At 43.9% G+C, this 18,513-nt stretch overlaps 1 protein-coding gene across 6 annotated transcripts in view; it reads left to right on the forward strand.

Annotated features, from left to right (window-relative positions):
• WWOX (WW domain containing oxidoreductase) overlaps positions 1-18,513 on the forward strand; it is a 1,139,839-nt gene that overhangs the window by 633,756 nt on the left and 487,570 nt on the right. For 3 of the 6 annotated variants that reach the window (XM_056526118.1, XM_056526119.1, XM_056526117.1), the window contains exon 10: positions 14,457-14,563. The exons of 2 other annotated variants lie outside the window; for them this stretch is intronic. In XM_056526118.1, the coding sequence (XP_056382093.1) occupies positions 14,457-14,525 (69 nt within the window). In that variant the 3' untranslated portion in view covers positions 14,526-14,563. Of the gene's footprint in view, positions 1-1,405; positions 1,448-14,456; positions 14,564-18,513 lie in introns of those variants that run through there. One more of the 6 variants, XM_056526120.1, reaches the window with a different exon arrangement.

Genomic DNA, 18,513 nt, shown 5'->3' on the forward strand with positions numbered 1-18,513 from the left:
GTCCAAGATGTGCTCAATCGGATTCAGGTCTAGGAAATGGCCGGGCCAGTCCATAGCATCAATGCCTTGCTCTTGCAGGAACTGCTGACACACCCCAGCCACATGATGTCTAGCACTGCCTTACATTAGGAGGAACCCAGGGCAACCGCACCAGCATATGGTCTCACAAGTGGTCTCATCTCAGTACCTAATGGCAGTCAGGCTACCTCTGGCAAGCACATGGAGGGCTGTGCAGCACCCCAAAGAAATGCCACCCCCTACCATTACTGATCCACTGCCAAACCGGTCATGCTGGAGGATGTGCAGGCAGCAGAATGTTCTCCACGGCGTCTGTTACATGTGCTCATTGTGAACCTGCTTTCATCTGTAAAGAGCACAGGGTGCCAGTGGCAAATTTGCCAATCTTGGTGTTCTCTGGCAAATGCCAAATGTCTTGCACAGTGTTGGGCTGTAAGCACAACCCCCACCTATGGACGTCAGACCCTCATTCCACCCTCATGGACACATGCACATTTGTGGCCTGCTGGAGGTCATTTTGCAGGGCTCTGGCAGTGCTCGTCCTGATCCTCCTTGCACAAAGGCAAAGGGAGCGGTCCTGCTGTGGGGGTGGTGGCCTCCTACGGCCTCCTCCACGTCTCCTTGTGTACTGGCCTGTCTCATGGTAGCGCCTCCATGCTCTGGATACTACGCTGACAGACACAGCAACTCTTCTTGCCACAGCTCGCATTGATGTGCCATCCTGGATGAGCTGAACTACCTGAGCCACTTGTGTGGGTTGTAGACTCCGCATCATGCTACCACTCGAGTGAAAGCACCGCCAGCACTCAAAAGTGACCAAAACATCAGCCAGGAAGCATAGGAACTGAGAAGTGGTCTGTGGTCACCACCTGCAGAACCACTCCTTTATTGGGGGTGTCTTGCTAATTGCCTATAATTACCACCTGTTGTCTGTTTCATTTGCACAACAGCATGTGAAATTGATTGTCAATCAGTGTTGATTCCTGAGTGGACAGTGGGATTTCACAGAAGTGTGATTGACTTGGAGTTACCTTGTGTTGTTTAAGTGTTCTCTTTATTTTTTTTTAGCAGTGTATTTATATAATACACACACATTTTATTATTTTATGTTTTTTAAGTAAAGTGTTTCCTTGAACTTTCGAACGGAATACAGAGTTTATAGTGTATATAAAGTTGTTTGTGAAATCTTTTAACCCATTAATTACTGTGAGTGTAGGCACCAAATTATTTTTGCTAGGAAAAATAATTATTTTCTGTTTCTAGCTTATGCCATTTTGCTAGTGTCTCCTTTGCCGTTTGCTTATCTCTTTCATTTTTTTTGTACTCATAAAGCTTTCCTAACTGATTTGTAAATCATGTTTATCTCTTTTACGTCTCCTGCATGCAGCCATTCAGGAACTTGAACCTACAATAGCTTTCCCTAAAGCAGAGATAACCAGGCTCAACGGGAGATTTATTACCATTTTATGCAAATCCACTGTTACCGGTCTCCACTTCCTTAATTATACATGTTAGTTCAACACAAGCCTATCTTTGATGTCCCCATCCTGTTTTCAAATTGTGTACGATTTCTATCGCATCCTCCCGTAGAGGTTTCCTCAATACAAGTAACATGCCAGGAGCGCACTGTAAAGACTTTTGGGAAATGTTTAATTGGTTAATCCCATCTGAGTTATGCGGACGTATTAGCCAGTGCAGAAAATGAAAAACATGCAGGGGACCAGCCAGAAGACGTTTGCTTAAACCTGTAAGGCTTCCCCTACAATGCAACCCTCTAGACTTTGTATATCTTGGCATGTCCCACTGGAAATTAATTCAAAGGAAATCCCTCAAAGTTTAATAAAATCTGCACAGTGATGAAATATTTGATGTAATATTCTGGATAACCAACTAAATAAAACGAAATAATTCTATTTTTGCACCACTGGCTTGTTGCTATTGCATGAATATCCTCTGTGTTCTATGCAATTGGGAGCCACACAGTAGAATGCAATAGGTTTTATCAATGATTCATTGATAATTAACTTGTGAGGAGGATTACTGATTGATCATAGCAGTCATGCTACAATGAATTGTCCTTTAAAGCACTTCATGTTTTTGACCTCTAGGTTAAATGCCTTCTTTTTGTAGGTAGTTTTTTTCCCCCTTTTTAACATAATGCTTATACCTCCGTGGTGTTATTTTAGAATGTACGTACTCATTTTAAGACCAGATGTTTTGTGGAATTGTAATAACTAGGCAAATTGATGTTTACTTAATTTTGATGGAACCTTCCTTTATATTCATAAACAATGACAGTATTACTAATGGGGTTGTGTGGCCACATGGGCATTGCCACATTGTCTATAGGAGTTGCTGGACATAACTAAGTACACCGTTCAGCTATCTCTGGAAGCATTCCTAGACAACGAATGGAATGGCAGTATGCAGGGCTGCCACTTTTTTCTGACTGGAGACTTGGGACTCCATTCTTGACAGTATCCTAGTAGTCGACCCCACAATCAGACACTTATCCCTTTACTCTTTTTCTTTGTTTAGACAACTACTATCCAATTAATGAGTTTCTGATTACCGGGGAGAGTCCTGCTGGACAAAGTAGGTGGACAACTCCATTAAGGTCCATTAAAAAATAAAAATAAAAACATTGCAAAAGCATGTTTCAGATAATCATACAGTCAAAATATAGCTGTATTTTAAAGTGAATCTGCCATCAATTTCATGCTGCCTGAACTATGGTCTTTTAGGGCAGTCCTCAGTAGCTTCTGTCTGCCCAGCCAGCCTTGATTTAAAGAACTCTCTCTTTACTCTCTTTTCTGGTATGAAAATGCTACTGGGGACTAACCGATGACTTATGGTTCAGACAACACTACATTTATGGTAGGTTCCCTTTAAGGCCCCAATACTGGCCTCTGCAAATTTTGTTAATGTAAGAACCACTATTAAGATTCCTGACAAACAGCTGATAATAAATGTATGTCCCAAGTTGCCAGAGCAAGAGCCCCTGCTTGTTGGCTTATAGAGTGAGGTCCCAAGTAGGGAACCTCTTCTCACATCTTATTTATTTGCCTTTATATGGACTTGTTTTGATGGGACAACCTTTTTATTACTATTGTGACCTTTTTATTTTATATAGTGTTTACAGGGAATTGTCACTGTCTCGGCCTAGGGCATATAGTTGTACATGCAGAAAAGCTGGATTTTCTCAGGAGATTTTGGATCGTATCTAGTAGGGATCGACCGATTATCGGTTTGGCCGATATTATCTGCTATCGGTATTTATCGGTATCTGCAATTGCCTTGCCGATATGCCGATAATGCCCGCGCCCCCCGGCCTGAGACCGCCACCGCCGCTGCTCCATTGCCTCCCTCCATTGCCTCCCTCCATCCCCGGTTTTATAATTACCTGTTCCAGGGGTTCGTGCTACTTCTGGCTCCTGCGGCGTCCTGCGCTATTGCTGTGCGCTGCGCAATGGCAAGTGACGTCCTCAACGCGACGTCACCGTCAGTGCGCACAGTGACAGCTCAGGACTTCGACGGAGCCAGAAGTAGCGAGGACCCCAGGCCCCGAAAACAGGCAATTATAAAACCGGGGATGGAGGAGGCAATGGGGCAAGGGAGTACCCCAGGACAGGCAGGGGGAGAGTAGTGGGTGGCGGCGGTCTCTGGCAAAAGCCGCTGCAGTTCATTGATTTAAACCGCCCGCTTTAAATCATTGATCTGCAGCAGCCTCTGCGGGGCCGGGGGGGGGGGGGGGGGGGGGGAAATAGCCGATAACTTATACCGGAATATCGGTATAAGTTATCAGCTATCGGCCTCAAAGTTAACATATTATTGGTAAAAAATCAATATCGGTCGATCCCTAGTATCTAGGTAAAAACTTTAAGCTGTTCGGTCATAAAATAATACAAAATGAGCTACAGTATTATGTATGGGAAGTCCCTATGTCTTCCTTGTTCTTTATTCTATAGGTAAATATCGCTTTTTGACAAATACAACAACATTGAATTGGTAAATGTATTCAGAACAAGTCAATACCTATACACACGGAGTCATAAAAGAACAATAAGAAAGCATAACGACAGCAATGAGGAGAATGGTTAAAGACAGATAATCAGTGTCACCTAAATAATGTATGAGACCAAGAAGAAAAAGAATATAGGAGATGAAGATGATATTTTTTACTTGATGTGACCTTCTGAAGATAAAATGCATTTTTAATGTTTGAGCATTTTAATATGAAGTTGATCTACTTTTACAATGACTCCAGGATACTGCCAGCAAGTTAATTTGGTTAGAGGCTTTTGGGTCATTCCTTATTTTCCATAAGTCATTGAGTGACCCATTAACTTATTTAATCAACTGCTTAACACACAAAGCTACAACTTGAAACTAAAAAACTTTAAAAACATCAAAAGACTCTTTGAGAAAGGAAACTTCTACATTGGTAAATTTCACATTTTCGGGAGTAGAAGTTTGGAATTTCTATTCCTTTAGCCTCATTTTGAAGGGATTGTACAAATTATTTGTAAAAAAAAAAAAAATTCTCTGTTCCTAGGATTGTACTAAAATAAAAAATAAAAACTATATGTGCCTGTTAAATCAGTGCCATCATTCCTATCCACCCCCATTGGCTTTGTTTACATGGCTACAGCAATGCCTTTATACCCATGTCACAGAGGCATCACTGGCCTTAATGGTCTATATAGAGCTAGTATTTGGCTGCAGCAGTGACGTACCAATAGGGTTACATCAATGCTTCAGCCATTTAAAATTAGCCAGCAGCGAGGACCAGATCAATGAAGGCTGTAAGGATTATGGTATATACTAGGAGTATAGGTTATTTCAGTATTTTAATTCAAAGTCATTTAAATTGTGGCGCAGATTCACACCTAAAACAGTGGTAAGTGGACTTGTCTAAAACACCACATCAACTGGGTCTTAGGGTCTATGGTCACTGACATGCCCATAATACCTATAGACTTTTGTAGGCCCATACAGTACTTTCAAGTGCCTTCGGTTTTACATTGTTCTAAGTGAGAATATAATGCCCCATGTTGACACACAATGCCCATGGGGTTGTAGAGACTCATTATGCCACTATACCACAATACAGCTTCAAGCATGGTTACTAGGTTTGAAAAGGCTTAGATGACTGGTCTAGTCTGTCAACCCTCGTGCCTTAAAGGGGTTATCCACCATAAGATGATTTTAGTACATACCTGGCAGACAGTAATGGACATTCTTAGGAAGGATCTGCGGTTGTCTTGGGGATACATGGCTATGTTGTGAGATTACCATAACACTGTGGCTAGCTTTTTCTGAATTGGTATTTCCTGTTTGACTTTTCTTTTTTTGACTACAAATCCCACATTTACATTTTCCTCATTCCCACACATCAGCCACCCCGCCCATTGAAACATAAATTAGCTGCATCCATTCAAAGACCCGTGGTTTTCAATCAGGGTGCCTACAGCTGTTGCATTAGTTGCAGATTGATCTCTCTCCCACTAAACGATCCCTTCACCCATTGAAGCAGACAGGCTCCCTGTCATCAGCTGACTAGCGAGTCAAGTCTCGGCCACATTGATAGCTGGGAAAAATCTGAGATAACTGTCATTTTGTATGCTGTTAAAGATAAATAGTAGGGTGAAAATCACAGAAGAATTGTGAGAAAACCGTCACACACAGTTAAAGACACTATATTATGACCTACACTAACTTTACAGCCCCTGTAGCATAGTCTAATAAAAAAAATCATGGAATACCCATTTAAGGGGGTTAGTTTGGTTCCTTTTGCAGCACTGGTTTTCGGAATACGACTAAACATCTCCATGTAGCTTGTATGCTCTCCCATGTTTACATCAGTTAGGGTTCTTCGATTTCCTTTGGCCTTAGAATCGGTGTGCATATCTGAAAAAAGAAAAATTAGATTTTTATAGTGAGTAGGGATGTGCTCTGTACATCCAGAGCATTGTGGACGTGGCCAGCCAGGTGGCACTGTATACCTTCAGTCTCAAGGCCAATGAGTGGTCCGTATCTTGCCGGGTATCATTTACTAAACCTAGCTCACTGTGAGGAGAGCACCGCTGACTGCACCATTTTAACGGGAGAACTTTCGTCCTCCAACCTGCATCCATCCCACCGTCCTCCACCTGCTGGAAACGGGACCGGTGCAGGCTGCACTCCTCTATATTCCACTCATTGTGGCAACAAGCGAGCTGTGGTGTTGTGTTCATAGTGCAACACATATAGGTAAATTTTCCTTTAATAAGGGTAATTGTGCTTAGATGTGCATCGGTCTGTCTGTTTTTGTGTCTTACATATACTGTAGAATATGTTGCCATTTTATAAGAACAGCAAAACAAAATAAAAGGGTAATTGTGAGCTTTATTTGGACAGGATCTGAGATAGATGATATAGTTGTACAGCACTATTGAAATCTATTGGTGCTATATAAGTAACAGAAGTAAAAAAATAAAACCATGCTGGTAGATGTAGTACCATAGTAGCTGTACACTGACTTAGTTCTGATTTGTTATATTTTTTATTCATACATGTTGCATTTTTTAGCATTACACGAAATAAACACCTTCTCAGTCACCCAAGCTGTAGGTTAACTTGTTAGGAAGCCACAGTCAGAGGTGCCGATTGCAGAATTTCATCATCGCGAAACACATTGTTCCAACTCAGAAATTATACAGTCCAAAATCATCATCATGCATTTCCATCAGGATGAAATATCGGGAGCCGTGCTTAGTGCGAGGTTTTATTAATGATGTGCTGTCAGACGCTGGATGCTCTGCATATTTGCATATTAAACAGCTGAGTGAAGAAACATTCCTTTTATTGCTGCGGGAAATAAATCAGTTTAAAGCAAGTTTTCATCATTTATACTCCTTTCAGCTAAGTCTTCTTTTATTGAAATAAATTGTTGAAGTGCTTTAATCATTCCTTGAATACTGATGAAATTTACCTTGATAGCGAGTTCACGAATACACGTGTGTGTATGTGAGCTCATATAAATTTATATACGTTTTTCTGCATCCACCTACATTTATATATAGGGGGCATCTGCACACCGAGTTTCCCATGTAGGATAAAGTGGAGTTTATACAGGGGAGAGATTCCATCAGAATGCTATAGTAACCTCTGTCTGACCTCACACTGTCCCAAGTGGTGGCAGAAGCATCTGGCGCCCCTCTTACCCGCCCACTCGGCTATAAACTGGTTATTGCTCCTATGTATATTTGTTTTCTCACAGACTAAAGGAAAGTATACTACTCTTAAGGGATTCGTCTTTAGATCCTTGCAGGAAGTAAGGGGTTAACAGACTAAGCCCTCCTACTATATTTAATTGTGTAAATACACCCCATTGTTTTTTAGCTGATTCTTTTTGATTTATAGGAACAAAGACCCAGAGGGTAATAAAACACGTCATTGTCAGGGTTCTGTCTGTTGGTGGCAGACTGAGCCTGATAGTTTTCATAAACTGAACTCGTATGTAGAAGATTAGTGTAAACGCTGCTGATGTGCATTCTCAGAAAGATCAGAGCAGGAATCCAAGGGTTCTTTTGTAATTTAAAGATTTTACATAAAGCAGAAGCATGTTTTATGTTCTTCTGGACACTAACTGTTGCTTTATTGTTGTTCCCACCTTCTTGTCTATCCTCAGCCACACAGCAAGGTGGCATCTCTACAAGCCCCATTTCTTGGGATGGGACCAAGCTACAATTCCCTGCACTGTATTGGGGTAACACAAACAAAGGTGGTGCATTTCTATACCAGTGCTTACATGCCTATCATTCTCAATCACTAGGGGGGGCCAAAGGTTAGACACCTACCCATCATAACGTGATGATGTAGCCTAGAGGCATTTCATCACTTTACAAGATGGGAGTGTCTCAAAGTGTAGATGTGGTAAATCAGTGGTGAGGATCACATATAAATATCTGTCTAGCTTGGGTATGAAAATTGTCATTTGTACAAGCATTAACAAATCTTGCACAGATGCCGTCTCGTAGTCTGATGCATGAGTTACAAAAATTGCATCCCATGCCATACAATCTCTATTCTAAATTTACTTTCCAAGTTAACCCATCAGTGTTGGAAGAAACCAGATTACATGAAGATAATCCATGCACATATAAGGAGAACATAGAAACTCAATCCAGTTATTGTCTTTGGTACTAACCACTGAGCATTACGACGACATTTTAAAATAAATAAGAAAAAAAAAAGCCTTGATCTTGCTATAGCCCTGCCATTCTCCTCAGGACCAAGATAACACTTAAGAGCATATAGGTTTACACTACTTATTTGGTCCAACTGTCTCCTGATACTTTAGGAGCCACATTAACCTCATTAACATGCATTCTGTGTCCCATGAATATTATTATTTTTTAAATCAGGACTGGAATGGAGCTAGGAATTAGCTAGAAACAATGTCTACTAATTAAATCAGGATGGACTATAGGAGCCCCCTACTGTCCTAAAATGGCCACTGTAAGTGTGGAAGAGGGAACGGACATGTGTGGATTTCATCATGCCAAATTCTTTGTTCCTGTGGGAGATGCAAGGCAGCATCTATTCCTCTTTTCCCCCTGAAACAAACATGCATGCTTACCAAGCTAAGTGTATAGGTCCATGGTAGGCTCAAAAGAAATGCCTCATCAATGTATGCTGGCTTTGAAGGTCAACATTTTCATGCTGCCTGAACCACAAATCATTAGGGCAGTCTCCAGCGGCTTCTCCTTGACTTCCCAGCCTTCATTGACAGATCTCTTCCTATACCCAAGCAGCGAGATATCTATCTCTCTGGGGACATTCTGATGACTTGTGTTTCAGGCAGCATTAAAGGGGTTCTCCGGTGCTTACACATCTTTTCCCCTATCCAAAGGATAGGGGATAAGATGCCTGATGGCGGGAGTCCTGCCACTGGGGACCCCTGGGATCATGCACGCAGCACCCCGTTTGTAATCAGTCCCCGGAGTGTGTTCGCTCCGGGACTGATTACAGGCGACCACCAGGCCGGCGGCATGTTATGTCACGCCTCCGCCCCCGTGTGAGGTCACGCTCCGCCCCTCAATGCAAGCCTACACGCTCCGGGGACTGATTACAAACGGGGGGGGGGGGGGGCCCGCGTGCATGATCCCGGGGGTCCCCAGTGGCAGGACTCCCGCAATAAGGCATCTTATCCCCTATCCTTTGGATAGGGGATAAGATGTGTAAGCACCGGAGAACCCCTTTAAAGTAATGTTGGGTTCCTAGGAATATCTCAAAAGGACCACATGGCAGAACTGTTCACAGAGATTATGTGAAAACACACACTGGTTCCTGCGGTCCTGTGAATCTGTAGGCTCTTTTATGTGCCACCTCTGTAATGCATTTACGGATTTTCCTAGATCAGAAGCCCATGGAGGTGCACTAACGCGCAACTGTTGCCCGTTGCTGCTATATTGCAGCTTTTAATAACTCTTCTAATTTCCTGTATGGAGTCTACTGATTTTTATTCTATGTTCTCAGTGTAGTATAGATTGCCCTTTGTCTCTAGATGTTTGGAATTTTTAGAGAATTATTGAGAATGAAAAATTAACTCTGATACCTGGAGTTGCCAGCCTCACTTCTGATTTTGATACAAGCTCACTTACAATGATGTGCCATGTATTATACACATCTTTAGTACATTCTCATGCAGTAGGGTGGCTACCGCCATCACCCATAAATGAAGACGACGTGAGCAGCAGCTGGGTGCGTTATAGAAGTACTAGCCTTCCCCAATCAAAGGACAGGGGGAAAAAAGGGTGCAGAAGCAGCATCTTTCCCTATCCCCTTTATAATGCTCTTCCATTCTGAAGCAAAGTATTATTAATCTCGACTGCCTGCTACTTTCATTTACCATGTAGCAGCTCATGGGATTACCGGCACAAAGGTTTCATAAATTTCAAATGAAATATGAACATTTGTTGTCAAAACACAGTTACGTTACGAAAGCTCTGTAACTTGTAGACCTGCTCCATTATTGTAACATTTATTTACACAGACATATCATTTTTTTTCACACTTAATATCTTTTAGCGAAGGGATGAGAGATCTATTTCTTATGTTCTCAGTTTTGTTCTGTTTGTTTTTTATTTAGTTGGCAGGAAACAGTTATATGTATCTCAGGGCAGCATCTCTATAGGCCAATGCAATAATTTAGGGACCAGTGTTTGCACGATTACAAGGCTTTATCTATATATTCTATTAACCCCTTAAGGACGCAGCCCTTTTTCACCTTAAGGACTGAGCCCTTTTTCGCAATTCTGACCACCGTCACTTTCCAAATTAATAACGCGAAAACGCTTTTACCGAATATTCTGATTCTGAGATTGTTTTTTCGTGACATATTCTACTTTATTTTGGTGGTAAATTTTCGGCATTAATTGCATCCATTTTTGGTGAAAAATCCCAAAATTTCATGAAAATTTAGAAAATTTTGCATTTTTCTAACTTTGAAGCTTCTAACTTTGAAGCTCTCTGCTTGTAAGGAAAATGGATATTCCAAATAAATTTTATTTTTCTTCACAAAAACAATATGTCTACGTTATGTTGGCATCATAAAATGGACATATTTTTGCTTTTTGAAAAAATTAGAGGGCTTCAAAGTAGAGCAGCAATTTTCAAAAATGTCATGAAAATTGCTAAATCTGAAGGGACAGATGTTACAGAACTACAACTCCCAGCATGCCTGGGCAGTCGAGGCATGCTGAGAGTTGTAGTTTGGCAACATCTGGAGGGCTACTGTTTGGGCACCACTGTAACAGTGGTCTCCAAACTGTGACCCTCCAGATGTTGCAAAACTACAACTCCCAGAATGCCCAGACAGCCTTTGGCTCTCTGGGCATGCTGGGAGTTGCAGTTTGGCCCCCCTAGTGGTTGCCACAGTAAAGATCGATTTACTTTCACTTTCAATCCCCCCCCCCACTGTCGATTCCCTACCTGATCAGGATCCTGCAGGCTCCAGCGAAGATCCCAGGTCCCCAGGCATCTTCTCCTGCAGGTACGGCCTCCATCTCCTTCCCAGAGCCCCTCGAGATCCAGGGGCGGGCAGAACGGGGGGTTGCCATGGCAACCCCCTGTCCTGCGCTGCCATTGGTCAGAACTCCGTTCTGAGTAATGGCAGGGGATAGGAGTAGATCGCAGCTTTGCGATCTCACTCCAATCCTTTAGGCTGATCGGGGCTGTTGCTGACAACTCCGATCAGCCCTATTTTCCGGGTGATCGGGTCACCAGAGACCCAATCAGCCCGGAATTGGAGAAAATCGCATGTCTGAATTGACATGCGATTTTCTCCGATCGCCGACATGGAGGGGTCTCAGGACCCCCCTGGGCGATGTGCCAGGGTGCCTGCTGAATGATTTCAGCAGGCATCCAGCTCCGGTCCCCAACCGGCTAGCGGTGGGGACCGTATTTCCCACGGGCGTATGGATACGCCCTCGGTCCTTAACGACTCGGAAGAGGTTAAAGTATGATCACCTTCATGGGTAGATGGGTTAGGTAACCTTAGTATAGGATAAACAAATTTGACTTTAAAGTCCTTTGGATAACTTATTGTGCACTGTCCAAGCTTGTAGTAAGGGTGAAATCACACGGGCTCTTGGCCACATACGGATGGAATGTGGCAGCCAATGAGTGAGTGGGAAACTCATGTCCTGATTGGCTGTCACATTACGGCAGCATGTAGTTGAGAGCCTGTGTGTTTTCACCCTAATGCTGTATGTCTCCAGGTCTTATTATTACTTCTATGTAGTATGTTGTCAAGAGAATAGTGCTAATGCTGAAGAAATTTGCATATTTGTCACAGGAGCGGATCAGCCAGTGAATATTGAGGAGGCAGGGGAGCATAGTGAGCAGGCTCCCACCTCCATTGCGTGTGTAACTGGTTGAAAGGGAATCTGACAGCAGTCAGTCACCCATTCTAACCTGCTGGTGCGAGTGACGCTGATCACTATGGTGTTTTTTTTACCCACGTTGTGCCATCTAGGAATAATAGAAGAAAATAATAATATGCAAATGAGTATGGTTAGTGTACTGGTGCATTCCCTAGCTCCTAGGGGGCATTCCCTAGCAGGTCGAGTGAAAATGCCCCCTAATAAATATGCATAAATTCCCTCAGCAGCTACATCACTTCTGTAACCAGGCTCAAGTCAATTCCTGTAATAAACTTTAGCTTGTGGTCCTGACTGTAAACCAAACTATTGATTCCAGGGCCGAAAATAAAAAAAAATTCCATTCAGTCTTTTTTTACTTTACCATTGATGATGATGATTTGATAACCTCATCTGCAACACAAAGTTAGCTAGTTATATCCCATACTGTATTAGGAGACCAACAACCTAATGGTAGGCCTTTCAAACTAGGAGATGACCTGCTTGTTTCTTGCACAGTTAAACCCATTTTCTTTTGAACCAAAGGAGAAAATTGGAGTGTAGGTGTTACGCCGAGCGCTCCGGGTCCCTGCTCCTCCCCGAAGCGCTCGCGGCGTTTCTCTCCCTGCAGCGCCCCGGTCAGACCCGCTGACCGGGAGCACTGCACTGACATGGCCGGCGGGGATGCGATTCGCATAGCGGGACGCGCCCGCCCGCGAATCGCATCCCAGGTCACTTACCTGTCCCGGTCCCCGGCTGTCATGCTCTGGCGCGCGCGGCTCCGCTCTCTAGGGCGCGCGCGCGCCAGCGCTCTGAGATTTAAAGGGCCAGTGCACCAATGATGGTGCCTGGCCCAATCACCTTGATTAGCTGCACCTGTTCCTTGCCCTACTTATGCTCACTTCCCCTGCACTCCCTTGCCGGATCTTGTTGCCTTAGTGCCTTGAGAAAGCTATTACTGTGTTTGTCCATACTGTGTTCCTGACCTCCTGCTATTGCCATATTGACTACGAACCTTGCCGCCTGCCCCGACCTTCTGCTACGTCTGACCTTGTCTCTGCCTAGTCCTTCTGTCCCACGCCTTCTCAGCAGTCAGCGAGGTTGAGCCGTTGCTAGTGGATACGACCTGGTTGCTACCGCCGCAGCAAGACCATCCCGCTTTGCGGCGGGCTCTGGTGAATACCAGTAGCATCTTAGAACCGGTCCACCGGCACGGTCCACGCCAATCCCTCGCTGACACAGAGGATCCACAACCAGCTAGCCGAATCGTGACAGTAGATCCGGCCACTGTCACGATTCGGCTAGCTGGTTGTGGATCCTCTGTGTCAGCGAGGGATTGGCGTGGACCGTGCCGGTGGACCGGTTCTAAGATGCTACTGGTATTCACCAGAGCCCGCCGCAAAGCGGGATGGTCTTGCTGCGGCGGTAGCAACCAGGTCGTATCCACTAGCAACGGCTCAACCTCGCTGACTGCTGAGAAGGCGTGGGACAGAAGGACTAGGCAGAGACAAGGTCAGACGTAGCAGAAGGTCGGGGCAGGCGGCAAGGTTCGTAGTCAATATGGCAATAGCAGGAGGTCAGGAACACAGTATGGACAAACACAGTAATAGCTTTCTCAAGGCACTAAGGCAACAAGATCCGTCAAGGGAGTGCAGGGGAAGTGAGCATAAGTAGGGCAAGGAACAGGTGCAGCTAATCAAGGTGATTGGGCCAGGCACCATCATTGGTGCACTGGCCCTTTAAATCTCAGAGCGCTGGCGCGCGCGCGCCCTAGAGAGCGGAGCCGCGCGCGCCAGAGCATGACAGCCGGGGACCGGGACAGGTAAGTGACCTGGGATGCGATTCGCGGGCGGGCGCGTCCCGCTATGCGAATCGCATCCCCGCCGGCCATGTCAGTGCAGCGCTCCCGGTCAGCGGGTCTGACCGGGGCGCTGCAGGGAGAGAAACGCCGCGAGCGCTTCGGGGAGGAGCAGGGACCCGGAGCACTCGGCGTAACAGTAGGTTTCTTTGTGGGTTTTAATTCCCTACAATTTTTTTTCCAAGGTTTCCCTACATTTTGCACTTTCCCTACATTTTGCTTTTTTTTTTTTTTTTTTTTTTTTTTTTTTTTTTATATACACATGCTCTGATCTGTGGGGTTTTCCTCAGCTCAAATCCACCACATTTTCTGTGGAAACCTTAGTAAATATGTTGGATTTTTTTTGAAAATGTCAGGGACAAGCCCCTTTTCCCAGCGGCCCCACCCCTTTTTTTGGATTTTCTCAGTAAAATTATTCTGGCGCAAATACTGGTGCACATTCTGGCGCAGACGGAATTTCTGGCGCACAACCCGTCAAAACATGTCGGGTTTACATTAGTAAATCAGGGCCATAATCTGAGCCACCATGCTTTCCATCTAAAGGGTCTGACTTAAAGGGAACCTTTCATAACTTTCATGTTGACTGAACCATGAGCCATTAGGGTGGTCCCTGGTGGTCTTTCTACACCTCACCAGCCATATTAATCAATATTTTGCTCTCTGTTTGGTTATAGGCTGAGATCTATCAATCAAGGCTTTTGGGGCAGGCAAAAGCCACTGGGTACCTCCTTGATGGCTCATGATTCAGGCAGCATAAAAGTAATGACAGGTTCCCTATAAAGAAATTATGTTCTTGTGGTGAAATGGATGGTAAATGAGGATGATATCAGAAATGCCCATAGTTTAAGGTGTCAAGGCTGTCTGATTAGTAATGGAGTATAATACAGTGTCATTTCCAGAGTTTATTGTAAATAATTCCTCTCTGAAGCATTTAATGTTTTCACATTCCATTGCTGAAGTGGGCTCCATTTAGTGTAGGCAGCGATCACTGCAGAACTTCCCTACAAATCTTTATGGCTCTGTCTTTACATCTCCTACAAGTGGTAAGCATCAGTCATGCATTCTTTGGCTTAGAACTGAAATTTTTTATTCTCGCAGCTGAAATGATCAAAAGAGCTAACACTAGTTTATAATAAACAGACGTCTTCTAGCTGGGTGTAGTAGTTTTGTGTTTCATTGAATTATTAATGCGTATATGACATCCTGAATGTAATGTATTTAAACTAGAAGTTGAAAGCACTAGTTCAAAATGACTGTTTCATTTGTATGAATATGTACATAGTTTGTTTTTTTCAAGGGTTATCCCATTTGGCTGTAAGTGTCATAAATTGGGGATTCACTGCTCGGGACGTGCTCTAAAGTTGAGAATTGCTCCTGCTGTGAAATGCTCAGTGCTACCATGTATGATGTAGTCACCCATTCATTTAAATAGGTCCACATAATACCACATGTACCCATTAGTGGCCACTGTAGAGAAAGTATATGGCTACCAGCAGCATTCCCTGGAGATACCAGCTAAATACCAGGGGTTTGTGCTCCTGGACCTAGGACCACTGGCAGGATCTTATTTAATATAGAAGTTGATTCAGATTTGTCTAGAGTTTATATCCCACTCCCCTCATGTCATGTTCTGTCATCAGAAATGTTTGGCCCCCTACACAACTCAAGGCCTTTCACCACCAACACCCCCTACCCCTGAGTCCGCCCTCTATCTTACCCATTGTATATGGGGGAAAAAAGAAGAAAAAAAATATATATTTTAAAACACAAGACAAGAAAAACAAGTGCCTTTTTGTTCAGTGAGGAAGGAAGGAGAAAATATTGTCACCCTTCATTTTGCCATCATACTGTTAATGACCAAATGCTGTATACTGAGGCAATATTACCAATTATACCAGTATACAAGAAGGAAATATTATCTCCAGACATATCACCATCATACTGTTACTGACCAAATCCTCTGAGACCAATATTACCAATAATTATACCAGTAAACCTGTGAGAACAATACCGCCACACCATGACAATGCCATTACCACTACACAGTGACTGTATAAAAATCACTGAACATAGACCAAAATCCCCCCCCCCCCCCATACTTACATTTACTGACTCACAAGGGGACATCTTCTTGGAGTCATTCTCTTCTCTGTCTTGCTCAGACTGCCGTAAAGTCTTCTTCCAACCAGACAACAAATGTATGAACACCAGTTGCAGGGATCTCTTTGTCTCTATCACATCTTCATTGGCTCTGCCCTGTCTTCCTTCTAGCTCTGCTATATATGTGCAGTATGTAAGGTGACCTCTTTCTGGAGATGCATGAGCCCCCTGCAGCACTTAGTAGAGGCTGGAAGTGAAGGAGGTCCGTGATATCAGGCGGTTGAGGGGAAGAAGGTGGCACTGCCACCATATTGGAAGAGTGTTTCTCTCACTCTGCTTCCAAGGTGAGAGATGCTGCTTCCCCTCTGTGTTGTAAGTATTTCTCCATGTGTGGCAGCACTGGAGAAGATGGGTAGAGGGGTTTTCACCCTCCGGTGGGATAGATTTCAACTCAGGGGCTGTAAGTTTGTCTCAGTGCAGAGCTCCGTTGGTGATTGTCCTCACATGTACACACCGGAAGCGGAAGTGTGTAAATGTTTATCATGCTACGTGCCAAAAATTTATTTGGCTGTTTGGTTTATACATCTATAAACAGAGAAGTACTCTAGTTAGTGTTATGTTATGCGTTCCGGTCGCATGCACTGGCTGTGAGCGCATGGTCCCGTTACCGGCTGCTGCCGGCAGGGCCCGCATGGGAATCCCAGTCTGTCACTTACCAGGTGCTTCTCCTGCCCCCGCCTCTGCATCTCTGCTCGGGCGCTCGTGTCCCTGTCCCCTAGGGCACATGTGCCGGAGCTTTAAGATTTAAAAGGCCAGTGCGCCCATTAGTGTAGTACACCTGGGGCTCGTTGATAAATTCCTTCTCCTCCCTCCACACTTCCCTGCCGGATCTTTGTTGCCTTGTGCCTGAGAGAAGGCATACCTGAGAGTTGCATGCCATGTATCTGATCCTTTGCTCTGTGACCTGACCTTGCTCCTCTGTGCCTGCCTACTGACCTCCTACTATGTCCTGACTATGCTACTGTGCTGCCTGCCCTGACCTTCTGCTATCCTGACTACGAGCTGCCTTATCCTTCCTGTGCCTCACATCTCCTCAGCGCCTGTGTGGTTGAGCCGTGTCAGGGGTAGCGACCTGGGTGCCGCCTGCCGCAGCAAGTCCATCCCGCTTTGCGGTGGACTCTAGTGAAAACCTGCGTCACTTTAGACTCCCGGTACGGTCCGAGTCATCTGCCACACAGGTCCAGCAGATCCACATCCACCGGTGTTCCTGTCTTCTGAAGCGTGAGTGTTACAGTTGGTCTTGTAATTTTCAATAGTAAAAAGTCATTTTAATTGCTAGCTAACTAGCTGGCTTGTCTATTAAAAGGCAATTTTAGCTCCTCTTGCACCATTTTCATTGGTGTGAGCTTTGCCTGGTGCCAGTATCACCAATTCCCTGGGTGACTGAACTCAACAACACCAATGCTTCCAGTAAAAGCTTTCCTTTGTTTGTTTTAAACATTCCCTAAAAGTGAGGATGTGTCATCCAGACAGCTCTTTGAAGGAAAATTTCCATCACTTTTTTCATGTCCTCTGCTCTTGTCCCTTAACTGCTGTTCTTTTTGACCTTAATACATTTTTTTCTTACTTCTATTGTAATCTGTCCCTCAAAACTCAATTACAGAACATTTCACATTCAGCTATGCAGATACTGGCTGCCGTTTCTTTTTATTTTCATGGGTGCTTTTATTAAGACACTTGTCATAGTGATTTTGCATGTGACAGAGAGGAGGTCATCTCTTCAGTACTGGGCAGATCTCCCTCCTAATGCAATATATAGAGCTATTAAAATGTATGGTTAAGTGTGGTATTCTTATTTAGGAGATTGTATTGATGGGCTGATCATACACATTATGATCAGTAATCTGACATATATAGGAGCAGTCAGACTGAAAGTACAGTTTATCTGCTCCTTTACATTGAGCACTTGTTGCAATGCTTGCCCCAAATAAAAGACCCAGCGATCAGCTGAGGAACGAGGAAATACTTGTTCATTCTGCTGATCACTAGGCTTGTGCAGTCCTAAAAACTTTGGGTAGTCAGCTGCACATCCCTCTGTCTAAACAGTGGATGTGTGCTCATCAATGATACTACTGAAGAGCCACACATACAATCCAGTACGTGTGTAATTTGTAGTAGTTGCCCCAGAGGGGCTTTTGGGCCCTAAGTGGCTCCAAGGCCCAGTTGTTCCACATAACAACAGATATGTAGGAACACAATTGTCAGACAGACTGTTTCTTTATAGCTATGTTTTACAGATGAATCTATCTCTATATTATACATCTGTAATGACCATGAGGCTATATAGATGCATGATTGTGTTACCAGTACTTTAATATAATTTTATGTTACTGTTCCAAACATGGGACATGCGGACTGTCAGAAGAACTACTATATAAGCAATTCTACTTCATAGATAAACATTCAGGATCTGTTTTTATACAATTCCCCCAGTATAGTCTCTTTCCCACCAGCATATACAAAAATTGCACCTCATCCCTGTCCTGACCTATGTTGCACTCTAGCAGTAAATGGTTTGATTTAATTTAGAAACATTTTCTGTCTAAACTTTAATCATCCTAAACCTGCTCT

The sequence above is a fragment of the Hyla sarda genome, chromosome 6 (genome assembly GCF_029499605.1).
Source record: "Hyla sarda isolate aHylSar1 chromosome 6, aHylSar1.hap1, whole genome shotgun sequence".
NCBI classification, from domain to species: Eukaryota; Metazoa; Chordata; class Amphibia; order Anura; family Hylidae; genus Hyla; species Hyla sarda.